The 25,378-nt window shown below is 58.2% G+C and overlaps 1 protein-coding gene across 2 annotated transcripts in view; it reads right to left on the reverse strand.

Moving 5' to 3' along the window:
- The window catches only part of DENND3 (DENN domain containing 3), a 40,476-nt gene extending 20,021 nt beyond the window's left edge, over positions 1–20,455 (reverse strand). For both annotated transcript variants that reach the window (XM_075549212.1, XM_075549211.1), the window contains exons 1-8: positions 20,292–20,455; positions 15,806–16,082; positions 14,919–15,034; positions 10,320–10,462; positions 8,311–8,422; positions 4,398–4,517; positions 2,498–2,716; positions 779–900 (exon numbers count right to left, since the gene is read on the reverse strand). In XM_075549212.1, coding sequence (XP_075405327.1) covers positions 779–900; positions 2,498–2,716; positions 4,398–4,517; positions 8,311–8,422; positions 10,320–10,462; positions 14,919–15,034; positions 15,806–16,082; positions 20,292–20,381 — 1,199 coding nt within the window. In that variant the 5' untranslated portion in view covers positions 20,382–20,455. The remainder of the gene's footprint in view (positions 1–778; positions 901–2,497; positions 2,717–4,397; positions 4,518–8,310; positions 8,423–10,319; positions 10,463–14,918; positions 15,035–15,805; positions 16,083–20,291) is intronic.
- Between the last annotated feature and the right edge of the window lie 4,923 nt (positions 20,456–25,378).

Below are 25,378 nucleotides of genomic sequence, written 5' to 3' on the forward strand. Positions count from 1 at the left end.
CCATGAGTCATGAGCCAACTAAGTTGACTGGTGCTTCCCAGATCAGCAGGGCAGCCCTCCAAGTCCCCCAGGGGCATTCCCAGAGGAAACCTGCTCCCACCTGGCTGCGATGCTGCAGGGAGGCCCTGGGGCGCCTGTCTGAGGAGCAGCAGAAAGCAAAGGCTCCGGACCCAGCTTTCAGACACCGAGCACAGCGGCTCCCGGGCAGCTCGCCCGCCCACAGTGCCTCACGGCCTTCAACACAAAGAACCCACTGACCACTCAGGACCCTGGGCACAGAGGGTGCTGGACCCCCGGGTGGTCCTCACCTGACACCCCCCTGAGGCCATCAGCACAAGCAAGACAGGAGGAAATGCTCTCGAATAACCCCAGTCCACACACACCCCACACCCCCAGTGTCTCACACAGACAGCTGGCAACAGCTCACTGCACATACCACCAAGTACCCACCACGTCCACGCCGCCAAGTCCACCCACCGGGTCCACCCCACAGTGCCTGCTCTCTGAGTTCACCCAGTGTGCACCTGCCTGGTCTACCCAGTGTACACCTGCCTGATCCATCCAGTGCACACCCACCTTGTCTACCTACAGTGCATGCCTGCCTAGATCACCCAGTGTACGCCCACCTGGCCCATTCAGTGCATGTCCACTTGGCTCACCCACAGTGTACACCTGCCTGGTTCACCCAGTGCATGCCTGCCTGGCCCACCCACAGTGTACACCTGCCTGGTTCACCCAGTGCACGCCCACCTGGTCCACCCCACCAAGTCCACCCTACCTCTGGATGAAGGTCTGGGCCGCATGCGTGGGGACCTCGGGGATGTCCACCTCGGCGTCCGAAGACCTAGAGCAAGTGACACTCCCACTGTCGATGTTGATGAGCATCAGACCGTCGGCTTCCTGTGAGAGGCGTTTGCAGACATTGGGGTGAGGTTCCTTTGGAGGCCCGCTGAGCCGGGTGCACATTAGTGGGAATGCACATGGCCCGTGCACAGTTCCTGGGAGTGCCCCCAGGCCAACTCGGACTCCTGGGACCCGGGTGAAAAGTAGGACCCAGACGCAGGCAGCCAAGGACCGTCTCCCGAGGAGCCTCCGCACGGGAGGCGGGGCCAGTGGTTGAGGTTTCTGTGTGTATCACCAGGGCCTCCCGCCTTATATCAAGTGTACAGACAGGGCAGTGTGTCCACTGCCGGGCCAGCTCCCACCCAGGGGACAGCCAAAGGAAGCCCGGGCCTGCACCGTCCTCCTAACGGGTTCTAAGGTGTGGTGGGGGTGGCGTTACACTCACACACCTGATTTCTTTAACTGTAGCCCTCCTCCAAGGGGGACCCTCAGGCCTGTTGTGCCTGACGCTTCGTGCACCATCCAGGGACCCAGGGGGGCACATTCCTCACCCCGAGTGCCCCTCGCCGACTGCCTGGCCTAGAACAGGAGCCAGGAGCCACCGGAGGGCAGGGCCGTCCTCGGTGAGTACACATACTTAAGAATTTCTGAAATAGGTGTGTGGTGACGTGTGGTGTCCCTGAGGGACCGCTGCCCACTCCCTGTGGCACCTGGAGGCCCTCAGACACACCTGGCCCTGGACCCCAGGCCTCACAGACACCCGGCAAACACTCAGGACAGTGCACAGCATGCCCCTGCCGAGCCCACACCCACCACTCCCAGGCCGACTTCTCCTTGACCCTAGCACCAGGGACAAAAGCAGTCCCCAACGCTCTCAGCCGAGCATGGCTTCTATTCCTGGGACCTTCCAGAGCTCACAGGTCACAAAAGGGTTTGGTTAGGGGGAGCGGGGAGCAGGGGACAAGCAGCTCTCCTGATGATGTGTCTGAAACAGCAGGCTTGCTTTTATCTTTTCCCCACACCTCAAACCACCTGCCCAGTCTTAAACCCCGAGCCAACCTCAACATTTTCCTAACAAGCTGGCTGTGTGCCCCTTGGGTGCCCGGGTGGGTGACCTGCCCATGAGTGGCAGTCCCTCCAGGAGGCCGGCTGAAAAGACCCATCGTCTGTCAGAGTCCCCTGTGTCTGGGGTTGGCTCTGAGGTGCTCAGGGAAGCACGAGGCATGGGCTGGCTGCTGTCGCTGCTAACTAGTGCTCGGGGACGCGGGCTCATGCACCTGGGTTCTGTGTGTTTGAGATTTCTGACCCCAAAGCCAAATGGTTAAGAGACTGAAGAGACAAGCCCTGCCCGAGAGGAGAGTCGTGCCCACCATCCATGGAGCACTCTGGAAACACAGCACCGGCTACAAGGTGGGCGGGCCCTGTGACCTGGCACCTCACCAGAGCAGACACGCAGCTGGACGACAAGGCCTTGCGAGATGCCCAAGGGCTCGGCGCTTCCTTGGGGAATCGGAAGGAGGACCAGCAACCACTCCCACCCACCGTGACCCTGGAGGGCTTTAGCCCCCGACACAGTGAGAAAATGAACGTGTGTGGGAGGCCCGCCCCGTGGCATGGCTGTCGGCGCAGCAGGAGGCAAGGAGCCCGCTCGCACCTTGCTGACTTCTTCGAAGTGCTCCAGGTGGCAGCCCATGAGGAAGGAGGTGGGCGCCATGAGGAAGTCCAGCATCTGGCCTGACAGGATGGGCACGAAGGTGTGTTGCCAGTGCAGAGGGTGCAGGTACACCAGGAAGCACTCGGCCACCAGCGTCAGCAGGGCCCAGTCCGAGGAGAAGAACACCACGCGCTGCTCGGTGAGCAGGCACGTGAGCACCTGCAGGGGCGACAGCACCGGGGACACACCTGTACACACAGGCACGTGCATGTGCTGGCTGAGACCACACACGGGCACTCACACACACACACACACACACACACACACCTGTCACCTTACACATGCCCCCTGAGATCACACACACACACACACATACACCTGTCACCTTACACATGCCCCTGAGATCGCACACACACACCTGTCACCTTACACATGCCCCCTGAGATCGCACACACACACACACCTGTCACCTTACACATGCCCCCTGAGATCCCACACACACACACCTGTCACCTTACACATGCCCCCTGAGATCGCACACACACACCTGTCACCTTACACATGCCCCCTGAGATCCCACACACACACACACACCTGTCACCTTACACATGCCCCCTGAGATATCACACACACACACACACCTGTCACCTTACACATGCCCCCTGAGATCACACACACACACACACCTGTCACCTTACACATGCCCCCTGAGATCGCACACACACACCTGTCACCTTACACATGCCCCCTGAGATCCCACACACACACACACACCTGTCACCTTACACATGCCCCCTGAGATATCACACACACACACACACCTGTCACCTTACACATGCCCCCTGAGATCACACACACACACACACACCTGTCACCTTACACATGCCCCCTGAGATCACACACACACACACACCTGTCACCTTACACATGCCCCCTGAGATCGCACACACACACACACACACCTGTCACCTTACACATGCCCCCTGAGATCACACACACACACACACACCTGTCACCTTACACATGCCCCCTGAGATATCACACACACACCTGTCACCTTACACATGCCCCCTGAGATCGCACACACATACACACATGTCACCTTACACATGCCCCCTGAAATCGCACACACCTGTCACCTTACACATGCCCCCTGAGATCCCACACACACACACACACCTGTCACCTTACACATGGCCCTGAGATCGCGCACACACACACACACCTGTCACCTTACACATGGCCCTGAGATCACACGCACACACACAATACCTGTGACCTTACACATGCCCCCTGAGATCGCACACACGCACACACACACACACACCTGTCACCTTACACATGGCCCTGAGATCACATATAAACCCACACACACTTGTCACCTTACACATGCCCTGAAATCGCACACACACACTTGTCACCTTACACATGCCCCCTGAGATCACACACACACACACACCTGTCACCTTACACATGCCCCCTGAGATCGCGCACACACACACACACACACCTGTCACCTTACACATGCCCCTGAGACCACACACAGAAGCGCGCACACCTGTCACCTGTCTTCTCTGCTCCATTTGCTACCTGAAAACCCCACTTGCAAACATTTCCAGGGACACACGCACTGACTGCACTTTAACACGAAGTGTAGCTTGACACCCTGTCCAACCAGTACAGGGAGCCCTGGGGTACCAGGCGGGGTCCCCAGTGGTGGAAACCGCAAATACTTCAGCTGCTGCCTAAGAGGCCGGAGATTCCAGTCCAGCCAGCGGTGTTTCTGAAGCGAGGCCTGGTGATCCCCGTGGGAAGCAGCCACCATGGAAGCCCCAAGGGGTCACCCTGAGCAGCATTCCGGCGGACAACGGGAGCCCAGGGGAGGCGGGCGCGGGCTCACCTGCAGCACGGCCTCCGGTCTGAAGCAGAGCAATGGCAGGTGCAGGTCCAAGTCGATGAGCGGGCTCTCGGGGTCCATGCGGGAGGGGAAGACAACCTGCAGAGGCTTCATGTTGAACACCTGTGAGCCCAACAGGCACAACACACGGAAACATGGCGGTGGGTGCAGAGAGCATGGCTGCCCCCACACCCTCGCTCCACAACCCACAGCTGAGCAGGCGGCCCCAAAGGACAAGCCGAACCCACTGCCAGGGCGCCCAGCTGCCCCCATCTGCTTCAAGTCCCAGATGGTAACTCCCGACAGGAATAGGAAGCCTCATCTTTTGAGCGTGGAGTGGCTGGGGGGTTCGAACAGCTGACTATGCGGCGAGCAGCCCAATAGGTAACTCACTGCACACCAGCGTGGGCGGTCTGCATGTGTGATAGGGAGGCTTATGGTGCCAACCTGGCCAGTGAACACATGTGGGATTAATTGAAGGGCAGAGAGACAAATGGCTCGGTGAGCCTCGCCTTGCTTGTCTCTTGCTCTTTGATGATCAGACTAGTGTGTAGCTGTCTTGCTTGTTCTCTGCCTCAATTTTCAAGCTACACTGCCTGTGGGACACCCAACCCATGGACTGTGTCACTGTAGTTTGAGGCTCCTTCGAGACCTGCTTCGCCATGCTACTGGTGACTGTCAGACCCTGTCATCTGGCTGACTGTTGGCGACCTGCCTTACGTTTGCTGCCTGTGGCTGGATTGCCTGAAATGCTCTGCCGAGGACTCCGCTGCCTGCTTCCTTGACTTGCACCCCGCGGCCCTCGAGACTTGAAGGACTGCCAGGGTATTGGCTGTCTCATGGGAGTGCGCTGCACTGAGCCCTCTGTACTGCTCTATAAGCTAATGAGCTGCTTATTTCTTATGTTGTGTATATCGATGTACAAAATCTAAGGATCCTGGTTTTGTTTCTCTAGAGAACCTAACACAGCAGGCTTGTCCACGAGCACCAAGCCCAGCGTGTGTTGCTCTCAGGACTCCGCAAGTCTTCCAGCCCCTTACCCAACCAGCCGCTGCTTCTTCCTCAGAGAAACCCCTGCGCCCAGAGGAGCCCGCGTGCTCGCAGGCGGCTTTCTCAAATACGATGCCTGCTTGTGCCCCGGGGGCAGGTGACGGAGCAGAGTGCCAAGCAAAACACTTCACCAAAGAGCGGGGATTCCAGAGCACGCCCTGTGCTGGTGCGGAACCTGTGTGCAGATCAAGAGGCACGGGGCAAGGGAATACCGCCGGTTTGAAATTGGGGTATGTGCGTGCGTGTGTGCGTGTGTGTGCGTGCGCGTGCGGTCATGCCCTCTCACCACCGCGGCAGATAAAGTTTTATGCAGCACGTCCTGCCGTCTGGGTGCATTGGCCCCGCTCACCCCGGCCTGTGCTCACACCTGTTCCACTCTGTCTCCATGGACACAGCTTCTTTATCAAGTTATTCGTGGCTCTTCTACGTTGTACCTGGTCCTGCTGTGTGTCACGCACTCTCCGGTGTTGGGGGCCTCAGCTTGGGGCCCCGGGTACCACAGGAGGAGCGCTGCCCCGCCTTCCTCCCAATCATCGTCACGTTTGAGCCAGTCGCTGCGGCCACTGGGTCAGTCCGCCTTGCCGTGGGCCTTCCTCTTTTCTGCTGGCTTGTGCTCCACGCTGCACGATGCCCTCCTCCAGGGACTGGTCTCTCAGGATAACATGCCAAAGCACAGAACACAGAGGCCCACCGTGCTCCCCCTGGAGGAATTCTGGCTGCACTTCCTCCCAGGCAGGCCTGTGCATGCTTCTGGCAAAAGCCAGACCCACGGTCATCGGGCTTTTCTGGCTGAGAGGGCCCTCTGCAGGGTCTGGGGCATAAATCTCTCTACGGGAGCTGCCAGCCCCATCTCTCTCTCTCTCCATGAGCGCTGGGGGTCAAGTCTCCGCCAGCACCATCCTCCCGAGGCATGGATCCTCTCCGGCCCTCCTCATCCACGGTCCAGTGCCCAGGAACAAGAGTGCGCGTCTTCTTAGACTGCTCCGCTTGATTAGACAAAGCTCTTGAAGATGTGTATCTCAAAAAGACATCGGAAATGCAAATAGTCTCGTTCCAAATGATACGATCTGCTCCTTGCTCCTCCTTGCTGAGCGCTGGGCACGTGTTGGGGTGCGGGATTCGCAGGAAAAGGAAGATCGGACCCTCTGCTGAGGAGCCCGGACGCCAGGCACGGAGCTGCCCACGCCACACCCGGTGTTACCACATACTCAGCGGGGCTGGGGATGCCGGGTGGTCCCTGCTCTTGGAGCTCCGTTAAACACACAGGGCGTGGCTTGTGTACACAGCACTCAGGGACAAAAGGCAGCAATGGGGCCTGATGTCCAAGCAGACTGCCCAGAGGTCTTAGGGTGGGGATTGTGGGCAGACCAGAGGCTCAGAGGGGAGGGCACTCAGGCCAGGACTTCCATAGCAGCACAGGCTCCTAGGAGCCTCGTGTGTGTGTGTGTGTGTGTGTGTGTGTGTGTGTAGACCAAAACACTGTCCTCATGTGAACAACTCTGTCCTGTGCAAACAGGGGTGGGGGCTGTGTCCCTCTGCTTTCATAGGAATTTGGTGGAAGGTGGACAGTACACATTGGTGTCCAGTCTGCCATGTCAAATACTCGTTCCCCATGATGTGTCCGTCCCCTCTCCCACCCTCCCCATGTCGTTTGCCTTTGTCTTGCCCTTTGTCCTTCGGATCTACTGGGTGGACTGGTCCGAGGCCCTTGAACCTCCCTGGTGTGACTGGTGGCCTCTGAGGTCCCTTCACCGTTTGGCTAGGAGTCCTGGTGGCATAATGGATGAAGCATGGGCTGTTCACCACAAGGTCAGTAGTTCAAAACCACCAGCCTCTCTGAGGGTGAAAGAAGAGGCTGCCTGCTCCTATAAAGAGTTACAGCGTCAGACACCCAGGCGAGCCCTCTACTCTGTCCCACAGGCTCACTGTGAGTTGGCAGCAAGTCCGGGGGTTTTGGGTGGACTGTTTAGCTGGGAGTGAATAAGGACCACTACATTTGGCTTGCGGCTGACAGTCCCTGTGGCTCAGCTCTCAGTCAGCAGCACAGGTGCACAGTCACCTCTCCCGAGACAAAAACACCCAACACCAGGCAGCAGTCGATGCACATCCCCCATCCAGGTGTGCACTTCTGACGTCCTGTCCCGAAGGCCCCCAGCTCCTTAACTGACACCACGCAGGACAGCAGCTCGGTGCCCTCCTGGGGGCTCAGGCCATGAGCTGCTTTTTCAATGTGCTTTGAGTTTGGGGATCAAAAAGGCACCTGAAGGGGCAGGACTGGAGTTGCAGGGGAGGGGGGCAGCGGGGTGAGGCCTCTCAAAGACATTGTGGTAGGATGGCCCATGCTGCCCTCGGGAACACGAGTAGGCTGCGGTGAGCTGTTTGTTGGAAAACATCTCTGGGTTTTTGTTTGTTTGTCCTTCTCGCTGAGGCCGTGTCTGACTCTCTGAAAACCCATTCCCAATCAGCCCCTGATAGTCAAATCTACCAAGATGACCCCTTGGGGACCTGAACTACAGCTGCATGACCTGAGCTGACCCCCGGGAAACCTTGCTGTGACCAGGCCTTTCTCTGGGGCAGCCCCGCCGCGTGTCTGCGGCCTCGCTGACAGCACGGGGTGCTCGGCCTGGACACGCTGCATGGGCGAGGGAGGCCTGCCAGCAGCTGGCTGCCACGGGCTGCACCTGTCTCCAGTCAGCCCTGGGTCAAACTCAAGCCTCGGGGTTCACTTCTGGCCCTCAGACGTGGCCCATGAGCCCTGGGGGGCCTCAAGCGGGGGGGAGGTGTACAGGCAGCCAGAACCAGGCCGGTTCAAAGGTCTAAGCCACCCTGAGGGGCCCAAGAGCAGGCTGGGCCCGGGCTGAATTACCAAGTGCAGCGGTCCGGGCGGGGGGCTGGGGATCAAAGAGAGCTTTGCAGCGAATTCTTTTATATGATCATCAACTTCAAAGTCCTTACAGAGCTTCAGGTGAGGCAACAAACTGAAAGTGAAAAAACAACAACAATAAATGTAATCAAATGCCCAGAATTAAGATCAAACGGGTGCTTCACATGGGCAGGATTTATGGTGATGGAAACGTTGCCGTTGCCGCCGCCCATCAGAGTGCTTTGAAAGTCCTGATGTGAAAGTAAGACCCAAGTACAATGCTGGCCAGTCATCCCAATTGCCCCGCATGGTTTTCCAAGGCTGCCGGTCTTCTAGGAAGTGGCCGGCCTCACCTTTCTCCTGCAGAGCAGCCGGTGGGTTCAAACCAGCAACCTTTCTGTTAGCAGCACAGTGCGTAAGCACGGAGCCGTGAAGCTCCCTAAGGGAGAGCAGCGGGCCACAACGCTCACTGCCAGCGAGTAGACGCCGACACGCGAACCGCAGGACGGGGCAGAGCCGCCCCTGTGAGTTTCCAAGACCGTCACCCATCTTTGTCCCGAAGGCACAGCCGACCTGCTCCTAGGGGGAAGAGGAGGCTGGCTGCTTCCGTGATGATTTGCTGTTCGGTGCTGCCGAGGGGACCAGCTCCTAGAGACCAGAACAGCAGAACAGAGCCCCGTGCAGGCGGCCTGTGCCGTCCGTGATGCTCGAGCGCGTGGCTGGCACTGGTGCGTCCATCTCATCAAGGGCCCCTCTCCACTGCCAAGCATGAGGTCCTTCTCCAGGGACATGCCAAGGTGCGTGAGACTGACGGCCTCGAACCCCAATGGGGCAGTTCTACGCCGGTGTTAGGCCAGGAAGCGGTCTACCCTCCAGTAATGAAGATTACCCATGAATACAGAGAAAGGCCTGGGCCGCCACTTCTCAGGCCCGAGCAGCCCCACTCTGACTAAAAGGCCCGTCCACTCCACTCGCTGTTCTTGAAGAAGAGCGTCAGCCCTGGGTTCTGCTCATGTCTGTGGCCTATGACACGGGCTGGGCACTTGGAAGCAAACCAGGAAGGCTGTGGGTGGGGTGCAGTGCGGGGCGGTGGGGGTGCGCGGTAATCTGAGCGGTGCACTGGATCCCTCCACCTGCTCATCGCGATGGAGGGATAAGGGCTTGGCCACGTCCTCCACAGGAGGACACTTCATCACGGCCACCAATTTGGGGACTCGCCAGTGAAGTCATTTAGTATTGCCGCACCTGGCGCCACCAACGGACATTTCTCCGACTCTAACCTACCAGCCATGTCTCCCCGAACATAGTCTATGGGAATCAACCGGAAATGGTACAGCTCGGTGTGCCCGGCAGACCGAGTGCGGGCACCCGGGGAACTGCCCCCTATGTCCCTACAACACCAGAGGCGACAGGGTGGATGCAGGACACTCCGAAGTTGAAGAACGCCCTGCCACCCTCAGACCTGCCACTCAGTAACGGGGGTGAGATCAAGATTCTACCCCCAAAAGTCATTCCTTTAAGGTAAGTAAAACTGCACCCCACCCCCAGGGAGCCAGAATCAGGGTGTTCCCTTCAAAGCCGACGCCAGGGGATACCACCAAGGAGAGCCAGGAGTGAGCTCAACACCCACATAGATGCGGGCACCCTGGGCAAGAACAAGACCGAAATACACCCACTGTCCCAGGGCCCGTGGACCCACAGATGCTGACAGGACACAGGGCCTTCCTTCCCCCAGAGCCAGCGGCGAGGACACCTCGCCTGGAGCCACTGTGCTGAATTCAGACACCTAGCCCGTCAGCTGTGCGAGAGAGGGGGCTCTTGGTCATTCAAACAAGACAGATATTCGAATGCTCATATGATTTTACTCCCAAAGAACTGGACGCTTTTGTTCTGTCATAGGGTTTTTACGCACTATCACTCACAGACAAATCTGGGTCTTCATAAAGGCCTCGAATGCCGACTCTGGACCAGGGAGTGCCCCACCACCCCCACGCCCCAGCCAATCTGCTTACCAGGAGAGGCAGTCCTTGAGGGCCTTGTAGTAGGGGAACCGGGAGACGACGCAGACTGCGTAGGGCATGAAGCAGCCGGCCGCGCCCACCGTCTGCCGGGACGACTCCCAGCGGGCCTGCCCGTTGTAGAAGCAGCACTCGTCCTGGGAGAAAGGCAGGACAGAGTCGGCGTCTCTCGCTCCTAGCCGCGCGCTGGCCACGCTCATGGTCCCTGGGGTGGAGGCCACACCGTGGCACAAGGCCAGACTGCCTGCAAGTCTTTCTTCTTCACACACATCATTTGCACTGAGCCTGTGGGACCCAGTGGGCACCCCCCAGGAGGTGCTGAGATAAGGTCCCCCCACCACCAGGAGGCAGTGCCGGGGTGAGAGATGCACGCGACCAGGAAACGGAATGCTGAGTGTTGGGAAGGGTGGGGAGCGGCACGGCCCTGCCTTCACTCCTGGGGGTGCGGGGACGGGAGAAGGACCCCCCCACACACACGTGTGGAGAACCACACGAAGGCTCCTCGGGGAGTCCAGCACAGACTCGCCATGCCCAACGGAGCGGAAAGCAGGGAGGGAAACGGGCAGGTGCACCCTTGGTGACCGCAGTGCTGTCCACAACAGCCAAGGGTAGGAACCACCACAGCGCCCGCCAACACAGGAGCAGGCACAGCCACTGGGGCACATGCACACGGCTGGGGTGGCTGGAGGGGGGAGATGGAGCCCGGACGTGGGCTGCGGCTGCATGAGCCCTGCTGGGTAAGAAAAGCCAGACGCGGAGGAGGGGAGAGGCGAGGGCTGCTGTTTGGAACGTGGGTTGCAGCGGGTCACACACAGGCTGTGAACCCCGAGGGCAGCAGTTTGAAACCACCAGCCGCCCCCCAGGAAGAAGGTGAGGCTTTCTACTCCGGTGAAAAGTTACCGCCTCCAGAGCTCACAGGGGCAGCTCTGGCTGAGTGTTGGGATGGTGGGGAGTGCGGGGTGTGGTGCTATAGAAGACATCCATGGAAAGGCAGCGGGATGGTCAGGAGAGCCGCTAGAAGAACCAGCACCCTTTGGATGCCAGAGTCCCACACGTTCACCAGTGTGGACATGAAGTCCAAAATGTCCAGGCTAAAATGTGGACCACTCTTCCCACCCGTCCACCTAAGTCACTACAGAAATAACAATTGCTCCACAGTTGGTGGCTGGAGACGGCGAGTGGATTCCGACTCCGGTGATTCTACAGAACCGAGCAGGACTGTCTGTCTGTGCAGGGGCAGGCAGTCTCATCTTCCTCCCAAGGAGCGGTGGGTGGATTTGAACCGCCGACCTTGCCATTCACAACTGATGCTTGCCAAACAGTCATAATCCTGTGAGCCATCTTTCCTCAAGGCCCCAGATGCGAGCACCTTGGACTCAGGACACGGAGTCCCTGCTCAGCACCTTCAGGACGCCAGCCTGTCCCAGGGAGGCTGGGGTTAGGCACGAGGCGCTGAGAAGCAGGCTTCTCCGTGGCAGTCACTGAGGACATGGGCGACACTGTGAGTTAAGCACTGCACTGCTAACTGCAAAGCCGGCAGTTCAAACCACCAGCTAGCTGGAGGGAGAAAGACGAGGCAGTCTGCGTCTGTGGGGAGGAGTCTCGGAAACCCCAAGGGCAGTTCTGCTTTGCCCAAGAGTCAGAATGGACTCGACAGCCGTCGGGTATTTGGGTCTCGGCCCCACTCTGAGCACACAGGGGCAGGGCTGTCCGATAGGTGCGGCTCTCACAGAAGCACCATGTGGTGTAGCCTCGCCAGAGACCTCCTTTCTCCCAGCTGCGGAGGCTAGCAGCCCGGCTCAGGGACAAGGCTCTCTGTCTCAGCTGCTCTGACGGCATCCCTCCGTGTACCCTTTATGGTCTCCGTTCCTGTCTCTGTGTCTGAGTGTTCCTTCTGGACCTCACCATCCGTTCACAGCACCTCTTCATCCGATCACAGCACCTCACCATCTGGTCACAGCACCTCACCATCCGATCACAGTGGCCCCATAGGACAGGCCCCTGTGGGTTCCCGAGGCTGAAGGGAATAGAAAGCCTCATCTCTTCCTGAGGAGTGGCTGGTGGTTTTGAACCTCAGACCTCGTGGTTAGCAGCCCACCACATCATGCACCGCACACATGACAACAGCCTGGCCAGGAAGGGAGCCGGAGCCCCCAGAGGGGTTACTCCACAGGCAGCAGGCAGAGGTGGGGGGCTGGTTGCCCAGTGTCCTGGAGCCCATGCTGACTCAGCAACCACACGTGGCAGAGAGGAAGGGCCCGTGGGATTTCCCAGACTGTAGTCAGTCTCGAGCTGGGTGGGCTGGCTCAGGCCACCAGCTGTTTGCAAGCTGCTGAGCCTCCCAAACCAAAGCCCCCTGCCATCGAGTGGATGCCAATTCCCAGAGACCCTGTGGGACAGGGTGGAGCTGCCCCTGTGGGTTTCTGAGATGGTCACTCTTTACAAGAGTAGAAAGCCATCTTTCTCCCTCGGAGTAGCTGATGGTTTCAAACTGCCGACCTTGCGGTTAGCAGCCCAGTGCATCATCACTGCGCCCCAGGGCCCCTTATCTCCTGGAAAAGGGGTGGAGTTTATAACAGAGACTTTGTTGGGAGTCAAAATTCAATCCGTGACACCTCCTGACGCCGAGATAAAGCATATGTGCAGGCAGAACGCTACCAAAGCAAAAAGCCCTCCATTCCTAAGGGTTCCCTGAGCCTGAGCCCAGCCCCACTGGCCTCGAGCTGATTCTAGCTCACAGCGACCTGTAGGATGGAGCAGAGCTGCCCCACATGGTTTGCAAAGCTTCCTCTCTGCAAAAGCAGACAGCCTCATCTTTCTCCTGCAGAGCAGCTGGTGAGTTGGAACCACCAACCTTCCAGATAGCAGCCCGGTGCTCAATCCACTGTGTCACCAAGGCACCTTTCCCTGGAGGCAGAGCAGGACACCCTGTCGGGCGCCTCCTTCTCAGCTATGGCAGGGACCCCATGGCGGGGACCAGGCTGCCTTCCCTCCAGGCGTCACTGACGGCCCTGAAGGTGCTCGGTCTGCTGGAAGCCTCTGAAAACCCAGAGAATCACAGACGTGACCCCTCTGTGCTTCTGTGTCATCACTGGTGGGCTGTCCTTGTTGCCCTGACACACTCCTCAAAGGCCAGGTGATGCACACCGAGGCCCTGCCTGAAAACACTCTCTCCCTGGCCAGTGTGTGAGCAGAGTCACCACCACAACCTAACCCCACAGCCCCATAGAGGAAGGCTCCAGAAGGTGAGCAAAGGGAGCAGCGTGGCGCATCCTCACCCACTCGACCCTGCAGTAGCTGACGACTGCATGCACAGAAAGGTGGGTGAGCCAACAGGGGCAGGTGGCACAGGAGACGCACCTGACAGGCACGTGGAGGCCCCGGCAGAGAACACGGTGGGCGGCGTTCCCAGATACACAGCAGAGCACACGAGGGCCGAGTTATGGAAACTCTAGGGGACATCAAGCCCATCTGGTATCACATAACCCACCGAGACCACCTCGTCCTACCTCCTACTTCGGTGAGTCTGAAAACTGAGTCTTCAAGCTGCTGAGTGCCAGCTACGACACCACGTTTGGTCTCGTCCCGTCCAGAGCAAGGGAAATTACAGAAGAGTCAGAAAAACTAGAGACCAAGGATAAGTGACCACACTGACCATGCCAACCACCGCCTGCACCTGTCTGAGCGCAGAAGAACCAGATGGGACGCAGCTACCACCACCAGCAGCTCTCGTGGGGGTCGAAATAGAGGTCCGGACAGAATGGAGGAAAACGTGAAACGAAACTTCAAGCCGTAAAGCCAAGCAGACTTACTGTTCTGCTGAGAGGTTGGCAGAAGCCCCAAGACCATGCCCCTCAGACACCCTTCTAACGTGGACCTTGATCCACGCCTGGAGATCATCTTTCATCCAAACCCGTCGGCATGGCCTCCGAACAAGCCACCCCGCGGGACCAGAAAGGGCGGCATCTGCTCAGAAGACCAGAGGAGGCAGGAAGACGGATGAAGGGGCACGGGGGCCTAGGGAGGAAGCGGGAACACGTGCTGGGACATGGGAGGGATTGCTACCCATGTCAGGAAACAAAGAATGTGCACAGGCGGCTGACAAGCGTGGCCGGTCAGCTCCCACCCAAACCGCAGTCCGACGTTCAGAAGGAAAGACCTCAACCCCGGCACTCTCCTCAGAAGCGACCCAAGTGACCGCCAGCAACGGGTGGCCAACCCACACCCGGGGACACTGTGCGGTCAGGAATGACCTGCTGACACACCGGGGGCAAGGGAGGGCCTGGAGGGGCCACGTGTGGAGAGATGGGCACCAGGCACAGAGGACCACTCGCGCAAGATTCCACTTAGAAGGCGCAAGCCAGACAAGAGGCGGGCTCCTGGGTTCCGGGGACAGCAGGGTCAGGAGGGGAGTCACTGCTGACAGACGCCCCCCACACACCCACCAGGTGCTGCTGAAAACGTCTCAGACCAGCTGGGCTGACGGCTGTGAACACGACAGTCAACCGCACGTCTGGACATTATGGGCAGGACAGAGTTCATCTTCCACGTCTCTGCACAGTCACGATCTAAAGGAGCGGGGCAGGCACTTACATGCAGGGACCGGTAGTACTGGGCAACCACGCCGTATGTCCTGTTCCCGCAGACGTCTGTCAGGACCAGGAAGTGGATACAGTCCTCCTTTGGCTCAGGGGCCACACACATGCCTCCTGGGGACAGAAAGAAGGCAGCTGGTCACGGCCATCAGCATGCCCTCCCACCACCCATCAGGCCCAGGCTACCCACGTTCAGTTTTCCTCGGGACACAAAGCACAGCTGCCCCCCGCCCTCTCAGGGTGGCCATGGCTGAGACGTGCTGGTTCCCTCGGCGTGGCCGGGGCTGCCTCCCACAATCCAACTGGTGGAGCCCCCAGCCTGTGGCCCTCGGACCCCTCAACCCAACTCAGCTGCCAAACAGCAGGTGGGCCTACACCGCCAACAAACAGCCCATGAGGAGCAACCCCTGAAACACACACACACGAGACCAAGGACAGCATTTCCCCCAAACCCAAGCTCAGAAGGCTGGCTGGACCCAAGAGGCCTGAGAGAAGGACAGACAGACGGACGGACGTGCACGGGACCTGCAAGCCTGAACTGATGAAGGGAGAGCCAGTGTCCTTTGCGAGTGATGTACCAGCAACACTGCCCAGAAATCATTCAAAGGAAATAGTGTCGTCTGAGCCCTCGCGCCCCAAGGACGATTTCAGACACAGCCACCAAAACCAGCCTCGCTGCCAGGGCGTCACCGCGACCCACAGCACCCGTAGAGGGGCCCACAGTGACCCCCGTGGGCTCCTGAGACGGTCTTTCTCCCTTGGAGCTGCTGGTGGTTTCAAACCGCCCACCCTGCGGGTGGCAGGCCATCGCACAGCCACGGCCCACGCCAGGCTCCACGTCAGGAAGGAACAAGTCCCGCAGTGGGCCACCAGGGGGCCACCTACCTGGGAAGCAGAGCTGCGGCAGGGCCAGCAGGTCCACGTCGTTGGGGATGCTGACCTCCTCGGGCTCCGGCACCTTGGGGGACCCCGGGAGGCCCGGCCAGGGCTCGGGCTTGGGCGGGTCCCTCTTCTTCCTGAAGGAGCGCCTTCGGTTTTTCCCCAGGGCCCCGCTGTTGGCACTGAGCACCGAGGCCTCCTCATGGCTGACAAAGGGAGGCACGAACACCGACAGGACCTCAGGGTCAAGGCCCGGTGTGTCCCCGCCTTTCTTCTGGGCCACCTGGACAAGGCAGACACTGGGGTCAGTGTGGTGGGCTTGGCTGCCCACAGGGACCACCGAGGTGGAGAGACAGGGAGTCCTGCCCTTCGGTCACCCTGGGGTGGGCTGGGCCCCAGGGCCAGGAGGCCATGTGATACTGCACACAAGAGCCGGGGGACCAGTTAGCGTGGTGGGCACCAGCCTGAGCTGGGGGAGGGGGGTGACCGCCGTGTCCTTGCGAGTCTGTGTGAGCAGTTTCACCTAGGTCCACCACAGCGTCACCAGGGTGGGGCAGGCAAGACGGCACACTGTGGCTGCGGAGGGAACGGCCGGACCCCTGGCTTCCTGGGTCCTCCAGCCCTGCCCACGCCAAGGAATGCCAGGAGATGCCAGAGTCGGGCACACTCCCGGAGAGAGCGGACCCTCAGAGAAACCCACTCCCTCTGGGAGACTCTCCCTTAGTGCCCCAACCTGGCCAACACACCGGCCTCCCTCAGGCTGGCAGCCTCCATAACTGAGATAGACGTGGTGCCGTCCCGAGGACCCCACTCCTGGGGCTCGTTCAGACCCCGGCCAGCTGTGTTAGCCCCAAGTCCCGGGAGTCAGCTGAGCTCCCAGCCGCACCTCTCCTGCCCCGGCACACACAGCCGTTCGGGTGGGGGCAGGATGAGAGGAGGGAGTACACCTCATCCCTCTCGGGGTCCCTCCAGATGGCGGGTGCTGGGAATAATGGAGACACAGAACCTTAGTTTGCCAACCCCCAGCCCCCCAGCGTCACCCTCTAGGGCCAGGGGGGTCGGAGGCGGAGGCCCAGCAGGCTGTCACTCGCTCCCTTGCTGCAGCGACCTCCAGGACAAGGTAGAATGGCCCGTGGAGGCCGAGGCCCTGACTCTTCTCATCTTTCTCCCATGGAGCGGCTGGTGGCTCCCAACTGCTGGCTTGGAGGATCGCAGCCCAGTGCGTCCTGCCACAGCCTACCCCAAACCTCAACCAACAAGGCTCCCAACAGCCCGCTGGCCTACTGGAACCAAGCCAACGCCTTCAACCAAACCACAACAAAACATTCAGAAAATGAAGACTGTTCTCTCAGGGGTGGGAGGAGGTGCGTCTGGGGGAGATGAGTGTGCAGAACAGAACTGTCTCATGGGAGTCTCAACAGCTGTGACCTTTCAGAAGGGAGTCTTCAGGGGCACTGTGGGGTAGCGTCCGCGTCCTCTGTGGACAAGTCTGCCCTGCCCTTTTCCCAGGTTCCAGTGGTCCCCAGCATTCCCAGGCTTACAGCTGCTCCTTCCCAAGGCTGTCTTCCCGTCTGTGTCTCCTTCCCTGTGTCACAAGGGCACACTGGACAGATGGGAACCCACTCTGCTCCAGAACTTCCACTGACCACACAGTCACAGGCCCTCTTTCCACCTAAGGCCATAGTCCCCCGCAACAGGGTTAGGGCGACCACACCGCTGAACAACGTGGGGGTTAGGGGGTCAAAATTCCCAGGTAACTCTTCTCTCCCCAAACAGGTCACTAATAGTCTTCTGTTGACCAGAAGCCTTGCCAATCACATAAGCCATTGATTAACACATGGTTGCCATGTTATCTGTACTGCACACGGTACTTGTACAATAAAGCAAGAGACAAGAAGATCTGATTAGGAAAATCATTAAAAAGAGAAGATACATTTATAAGACTGCACTAGATTTATCCATACCATAACTTTAACATGGTCTGTATTTATTGGGGGGGAGCCCAAGGCTAAGTGGCCCCGCACAGTTCAAAGCCATGCCTGACAAGGGCCGAGTAAACACCAGGAGACCTCAAAAAAAGTAAGTAGGAAAATTCCATTACCTTTCTTCTTCTTTAAAAAAAAAATCAAACAGCATCTTTATTTTTAAATAGAAAGGGACTTCAACACGGTTAGGGGGAAATGGAGCTAAAAAGATAAAATTGAAAAAACGCTAGTCTATCTCTTAAAAACCTCCACAAGTCCAACACATCTCTAAGTGATGGCCTGGGGCCTGGGAATTAAAATGTTCCTGTTCTTTATGCATTCTTAACTCACACTATTAAAAATGTCTACACCTGCCAGGGAGGACGTGAGCTAGCTCCCTCCTCGATCCTTGGAATATAGATGCAGATCTGAGATCACCTCTAAACGGAGATGTTTGGAATTCTGCACATTCTGCACAGGAGAGGTAGGAAACAAGTCTAAGTCAAACTGCAATTCTCGGGGTGGATTCCAGGGCGTTTCCTGTTTGGTTTGCCTCTCAGGCACCGTCCACAGGACTCCGAGGAGCTGCTGGCATGTGCAGGACCAGGCCTAAGGCCCCATTTAATCTCTGATGCTGTGGACAAGGACTGTTTGTCACGGGGTAGAGCCCTGTACTCCCCCACATCAGCTGGACAGAGCAGCGGGGAGAGGGACTACCCAGGAGTATTCAAGCCATTTACTTTTAATTCCACTTTTCCAAGAACTTTCTAAAGCCCCCTCATACCTTTTTTGGGGGGTGGGGTGGGGGTGGAGGCACACGTTTCCATTCATAGCAAAGTAGATTGTGGGATTAAAGAATTTTGTCAACAAAAAATAAGCTGTATCTTATCTAAGAAATAAAACAGAAAGTTTTATAACTCAAACCTCAGACACGGAGCCGATTTCAGCTCACAGTGGCCCTCTGCCATCCAAACTGTCAGGTGGCTACTTTCCATGCCATACGTCACCAGTGCCTGAACCACGGAAGGATGGGGTTTGGGTTTGGAGGGTTTTTGTTTTCATATAATAAAATCCTTTTCAAAGCCTTGGGAATTCAGTTAAGCTGTTATTAAAAATAAATAAATAGATAAAGCTCGCTAAATAAAATCCTGCCCACATGGAGAATCAGGAGGCTGGAAGGGAGAACTCGGTTGAGCTGGCTGCCTCCACGCTCCCCTGAGCTGTGGGAAGGCCCGGCCCATCTTGTGGAACCAAGAAATGGGCTAAGGTTTCCGTTGGTCTATCCTCTCTTCAAAGATGCCTCAGACAGAGGTGATGAACCCACATGTTGCAATCGCCCTAGAAGGCCAGAAACTGAAACCAGGCCTTTTCCTGTTCTGGGAGTCCCCGGTTTGGTGAGGAGCCCAGGAGGTGGCTGAGGGTGGGAGGAGAAGGGGTCATCCACAGAGATGCACTGGAACTGTGGGGAGTGGGCAGGAGGAAGGGGGCGTGCAAACCCATGCCCACATTTAAAACAAGCAAAGGAGTCTGCCCTGTTCCCAGTCACCCTACAGGGTGAGCAGCCCAGCAGAGGGCTGTGAGCCAGGGATCCTCACTCCCTGACCCCCAATGAGAGAAGGACTGTGTCAGGGCCCAACGGCGACGTGAAGTCGCACTGCCTCTCCTATAATGGTGGCATGTCCCCTCCCGCGAGGCCCACGTTTTCCTGGACAGCCAGGGCTCCCACACCTCCTGGGCGGTTCACACTGCTGCCATCTGGACGGAGCCCCGGTTTGCCCCGAGAACTAAGGCACTGGATGACTCATTAACCGCGGAAAAGGCAGACCAAGGGGGCGGACCAGGAGGTGAGGGGTGGGCAGAGGCCGCTGACTAGGGGCAGAAAGCAAGGGCCTGCTGTTTTCCGAGGGGCGTGACTTGGGCGCTAGGGGGCAGGGCTGAAGACAGAGAGGGAAAAGGCACCCTCCGCGAGAAGAAAGGTGCTCGGTGTCCTCGCAAAAGTCGTCGCAGGCAGACTGAAAGGTGCGCCCTAACCAAACCCGCCCCGCGGCCCTACAACACCAACCACTACCACCGTCGTGGCGAGTAAAACTATTTCAGGAGCGAACCGCACCCCTCACCCCCCCCCCCATCCGGGCGCCTGGAGGCAACATGCCGGACCTGCAGGTGAGCGCTTCCCGTCACCAGGTGAACCGCTCCGTACGCCGCCAGCTGGTGCCACCACGGCTCCCGGAAGGGGCAGGGGCGCCCCGGTCGCTCGCAGTCCCCGACGCCCCGCACCACCGGCGAGCGTGGACTCCCGGTCCAGGCCAGAGGGAAGGGGAGGAGCCGGCCGGCGGCTCTCTGAGCACCTGGGGACGCGCCGGCCAGTCCTCCCCGGCACCTGCGCCCGGCAGCGGGCGATACACGCACGGGACACCGCGCTCTGGAATCCCCGGCCCGCCGATGTCACGATGCTCGGGTCCCCAGTAGCCAGGTCGGGCCCGGAGAGGCGCAGTTGCCCAAGTGCCGCGCCGGTGGCCTTTCCTTACCTGGCCGGAGCCGCGGACACTGCCCCGGGGCGCTCCGAGCAGCGCGCACAGCTCCAGCAGCCCCGAGGGCGGCGGCGCGGGCTCTGTCATGCCGCCCCGCGGACCCGCTCCAGCCGGCTCCAGCCCCGCGCCCCCGCGCCGGCCCGCAGCGCCACCAGAGCGCCCAGAGCTCGGCGAGGCGGGGACAGGGGCGGGCCCTGGGGAAAGGAGGGGCCCGTGGAGGGGAGGGGCTTCGGGGCGGGGAGGAGCCTCCTGAAGGGGCGGGGTCGGGCGCGCCAATTCGTCATTTCCGAACCTCGCCCGTTAGTCCCGGTGCGAGTGCCTCGGTTGCGCGCGAGCTTTCCGCTCACCAGGGACCGAAGGAAGGATGGGCGGGGTCTCTAGGTGACCGGCGACGTCCTCTGAGCCCGGCTCCCGGGACGCGGACGGAGGGACCTAGTGGCCGGAGCGGCCCTGCGCCCAGGACCGGGAGTTGGCCGCGGAGCTCCAGGCGCGAACAGCCAGACGGCGGGCTGGGGGTGGGAAACCCCTAATGGTAACAGCCTGGCCAGGCCCGGAGAGGCCCTTCATTCCTACAGAACACGAACCCCCGGCTCCCAAGTGGCTTCGGAGAAGCCCCCTCCCCCGCTCTGTTAAAGCCCAGTAGGGGTGGAGGATGGGGGATGGTTCCAAAGACGTTTTTTGTAGTTCTAATCAAGGATCTTGCTCTTTAAAAATACATCTGTATGTAAATATATTTATATATGAGAATGTGGAAATAGATCTATGTGCATATATTTATAGGTTCAGTATTAAGGTAGCAGATGGGCATTGGGCCTCCACTCAAATACTCCCTCAATGCAAGAATACTTTGTTCTATTAAACTGTCATTCCATGATGCTCACCTTCCCCACACAATTGCTGAAGACAAGGCGGGTGCATAAGCAAATGTGGTGAAGAAAGCTGATGGAGCCCAGCTATCAAAAGATATAGCATCTGGGGTCTTAAAGACTTGAAAGTAAACAAGCGGCCATCTAGCTCAGAAGTAACAAAGCCCGCATGAAGGAAGCACACCAGCCTGTGGGATCACAAGGTGTTGAAGGGATGAGGTAGCAGGCATCAAAGAACAAAATATCATATCACTGTAAATGAGGGGGAGTACAGAGTGGGGACCCAAAACCCAACTGGAAATCCCCTTACAGAAGGGTTACGGGGAGAAGTCGAGCCAGTCAGGGTGCAGTGTAGCAACGATGAAACAAACAACTTTCCTCTAGTTCCTAAATGCTTCCTCCCCACTCAATCATGATCCCAATTCTACCTTACAAATCAGACCAGAGGATGTACACTGGTACAGATAGGAACTGGAAACACAGGGAATCCAGGTCAGATGAACCACTCAGGACCAGTAGTGAGAGTGGCGATACTGGGAAGGTGGAGGGAGGGTGGGGTAGAGGGAGAACCAATTATAAGGATCTACATATAGCCTCCTCCCTAGGGTATGGACAGCAGCGAGGTGGGTGAGGGGAGATGTCGGACGATGTAAAATATGACAGAATAATAATTTATAAATTATCAAGGGTTCATGAGGGAGGGAGGCGGGGAATGAGGAACTGAAACCAGGGACTTACGTGGAGAGGGAATGTTTTGAGAATGATGAGGGCAATGAATGTTACATATGTGCTTTACACAATTGATGTATGTATGGATTGTGATAAGAGTTGTATGAGCCCCCAATAAAATTATTTTAAAATAAATAAATTAAATTAAAACACATCTGAAATACTTAATAACCAGACTGCCTGAGAAAGATAGAGCAGTAGTGCAAGCTCTGTCAGAATTAAAGGGGGAGGGGGCACTGGAGCCGGGGCTCCTACCTAAAGACCCTGAGGTTGAATCCCAGTGCTATCTCCCAAATTCAGGAGCAGTGACCCCCTTAGGATACTGTGGCAATCCTCCATCCCAAGAGAACACGGGGTTTTGACGGGCCTGGTGAGAGATGGGACCTGGTGCTGGTCACTGGAAGCCTCCCTACACCACTACCCTGCTAGGGGTCCGTTCCCCCTCAGAGTGACCCTATAAAACTTCAACATCAGAGCCGTGGAGTATTATGCAGTGGTGAAGTGAGGTCCCGAGGAGGGCCAATGGGGTGGCGCCTGGAAACGCCCTGTGAAGTATGCCAGTCACTTCAGGATGAACTCTGTTGAGATGGCAGGTACCCCGGCATACAGTGCTCACGAATTGGACCACTGGCTGCAAGCTTAGCAGTTCGAAACCACCAATGACTCCTCAGGAGAAAGATGAGGCTTTCTGCCCCCTTTGAGAGTTACAGCCGTGGAACCCCATGGAGGCACGTCTACAATGCCATCTAGGGTCGCTGTGAGTCAGAGTAGACTCGATTGATGGCGGTGTGTTTGGGTTTGAGCCTGCACTGGGGTCTGTATGCCCTGTATCGACCCCGTAGTGGTGAGTTTGGGGGCGGAGAACGTTCACTTAGGGGCAGTGAATCCCTGTGTCCGCTGGCAGAATGATCTAGGAGAGCCGAACAGTGCACAACCGTGTGTGCAGATGTAGCGAGGTTTACACGGCAGAGCGGCCGTCCCAGGCAGACATTCTCTGTGTCCTCTCACTGGTGGCCGATCCCCCCCAAGGACCTTCCCCGATCCCACCTCCTCACCCGCTTCTGCTTTGTCTTCCTGCGCCTTTCCGCTCCTTCTCACTCCGTCCTGGGGTCCATGCCCCCTTTTCATTTCAGGAAATTTACTCTAACTAGCCCGGGGCTGAGTTCCACTCCAGACCTGAAGGGTGGTCAAGGGCCGTGGTCTCAGGGGTCCCCCAGACTCAGGCCGACCAGTCTGACTTCATCAGAACCTGATTTCTGACCCAGTGTCTCCTGCTCTCCCACACCGTCCAGCCTGAGCCCTTTCAGGGCTGTTGGACTTGGTAGCCGGCAGCCATCTGTAACATTCTTTAACCTCCGGGCAGGCAAGAATCACATGGCCTGTGGTCAGACCCCGCCCCTGGGTCACGTCAGACAGGTGGAGCCAGGCGGCAGCTGTGACCCAAAGACAGCCCCTTTCCCAAGCCTTGGGGCCTGTACTCAAAAACTCCAACATCAAGTCACAGCGACCCTGTAGGACAGCATCGGAGCACTGCCCTGTAACTCTTTACAGGGGTAGAAAGCCTCCTCTTTCTCCTGAGGGGCAGCTCGTAGCAGGCCTGAGGTACACCCCATGGTGCCACCAGGGCGCCTCGTCAGCTTGTCATTTGTGAGAGGGACGCACGGAATGCTTCTGTCTTACAGGGCCAATTGTTCGGCTCCGTTCCGTGAGCAGTTCCTGAGAGTCTGCTCTGAGCCGGCCATCGGCCTGGGTGTGGCAGTCAGAAGCACGGCAGAGGGAGACCTAGGACGGGAGATGACTTGGACCCGGCTCAGGTGGCGTCAGGCTGGGTGAGGCCAGTGAGTTGCTCGTACTTGGTCATCCGTTTCCGTGGACCACAAGGAGTGTATTATGAGTGAGACGGTGAAGGTAGACAGGTTTCCCCCGATGACCAGGACGGCACACTCAATACTGAGGAGAGAATAAAGTCAGAAATACACACAGACACACACACACACACACACACACACGGTGGTGGTGGTGTCAGGTGCCATCCAGTCAGCTGCGACCCGTCGCAACCCCACATACCACATAACTACCTTGTGCCTGGTCCCAAGGTTGCAGCTGTTGATCAACCCACCCGTCTCCCTGAGGGGCCTTCCTCATCTTCAGTGACTCTCAGCTTCACCAAGCAGGATGTCCTTCTCCAGGAGCTGGTCCCCCAAACAAACAGGTCCAGAGCCGGTGAGATGGAGCATCTCCATTTCTCAGGAGCCTCCTGGCTGTACTCCTTCCAAGAAGGATATGTGCTTCTGGCAGCCCAGCACCACAGTTCCCAGGCATCAGTTCTGGTCGTCCTGAGTCACGGCCTCGTTTTCACACGTATAAGAGGTGATGGGAAATTCCAAGATGCCCAGCCAAACCCACTGGCAACAAGTGGACCCCAACTCAGATCACCCTTTTGGGACACCCTTTTGCTCCCTGGGGTTCTGGGGTTCTAATGTATGGGGGAAAGCCTCCCATTTCTCCCTAGGAGTGGCTGGTGGGTTTGAACCGCCCACCTGTCAGTAGCCCCACACTGGGCCCCACTGCACCATCAGGTTGATACCGATGAACAAGACCCAAGAGCAACCAAAGCATGCTTCCACATGAAAAGTGTCAGGGAGGTCAAGGGCCAATGAATCCCAAGTTCATGACAGCAAAGCCCCTGGGAAAGGAAGTCAAAGAAGGTGCGCCACGAAGGTGCCCTGTGTCTTCAGCAGGTGTGCGTGTGGACACTAACGTCTCTCCAAATACCTTGTCATTAAAGCGCCAGCATGAGCGGTCAGGCTCTGCCGTGGCGAGCTGCCCTATTGTGCTCAATGGGATAACGCAAACACCCAGGACTGGAATCCTGGGGACATGGGACGAGTCAGACAGAGCAGATGACATGCGTGGCTGCCAAGGGAACAGGAAGAGGGTCCCACTGCCACCATGCCTGAGCCATACATGAGGAGGCCCCCTCTCCAGAAAAGCGACACCCAGTGAGGCAGTGAGCGGCCACAGTGGGGCTGTCCAACTTCTGGCCGCTCCGTCTATAGAAGCGCAGGAAGCTGAGGTCGGCTGGCTGGCGTGGCGGGGATGACAACTGCCTTAAGATAGAGCAAGACAAATAAAAACAGAGGAGTAGCGGGACGCTCTCAGGAAGGGGGTGGCGGGTGCCAGCCCTGGGCAGGAGGGAAACGGGATGTCCTGCGGCTGTTTGAGGCTGGACTCTGTACCGGCTGGCCTGTTGACCTCCCTGGAATACTCTTATTTCCCATCTCACCCTGAGAACACAAACCTCTGCCTCAGCTCACATGTGCTCCCTTCAGGAAGTCCCCCACCTTCCCTGCTGGCCTCCCACCGCCATCCCCACCTCCCTGGGCCCCCTCTCACCTGGAGACTTCTCACAAGGTGGGGCCCTGTCCCGATCCCAACCTGGTGCAAGGGACCCTGGTGTGAGGTCAGCGAGGCCTAGCTGCATCCCGA

Source organism: Tenrec ecaudatus, chromosome 5, assembly GCF_050624435.1.
Source record: "Tenrec ecaudatus isolate mTenEca1 chromosome 5, mTenEca1.hap1, whole genome shotgun sequence".
Lineage (NCBI taxonomy): Eukaryota > Metazoa > Chordata > Mammalia > Afrosoricida > Tenrecidae > Tenrec > Tenrec ecaudatus.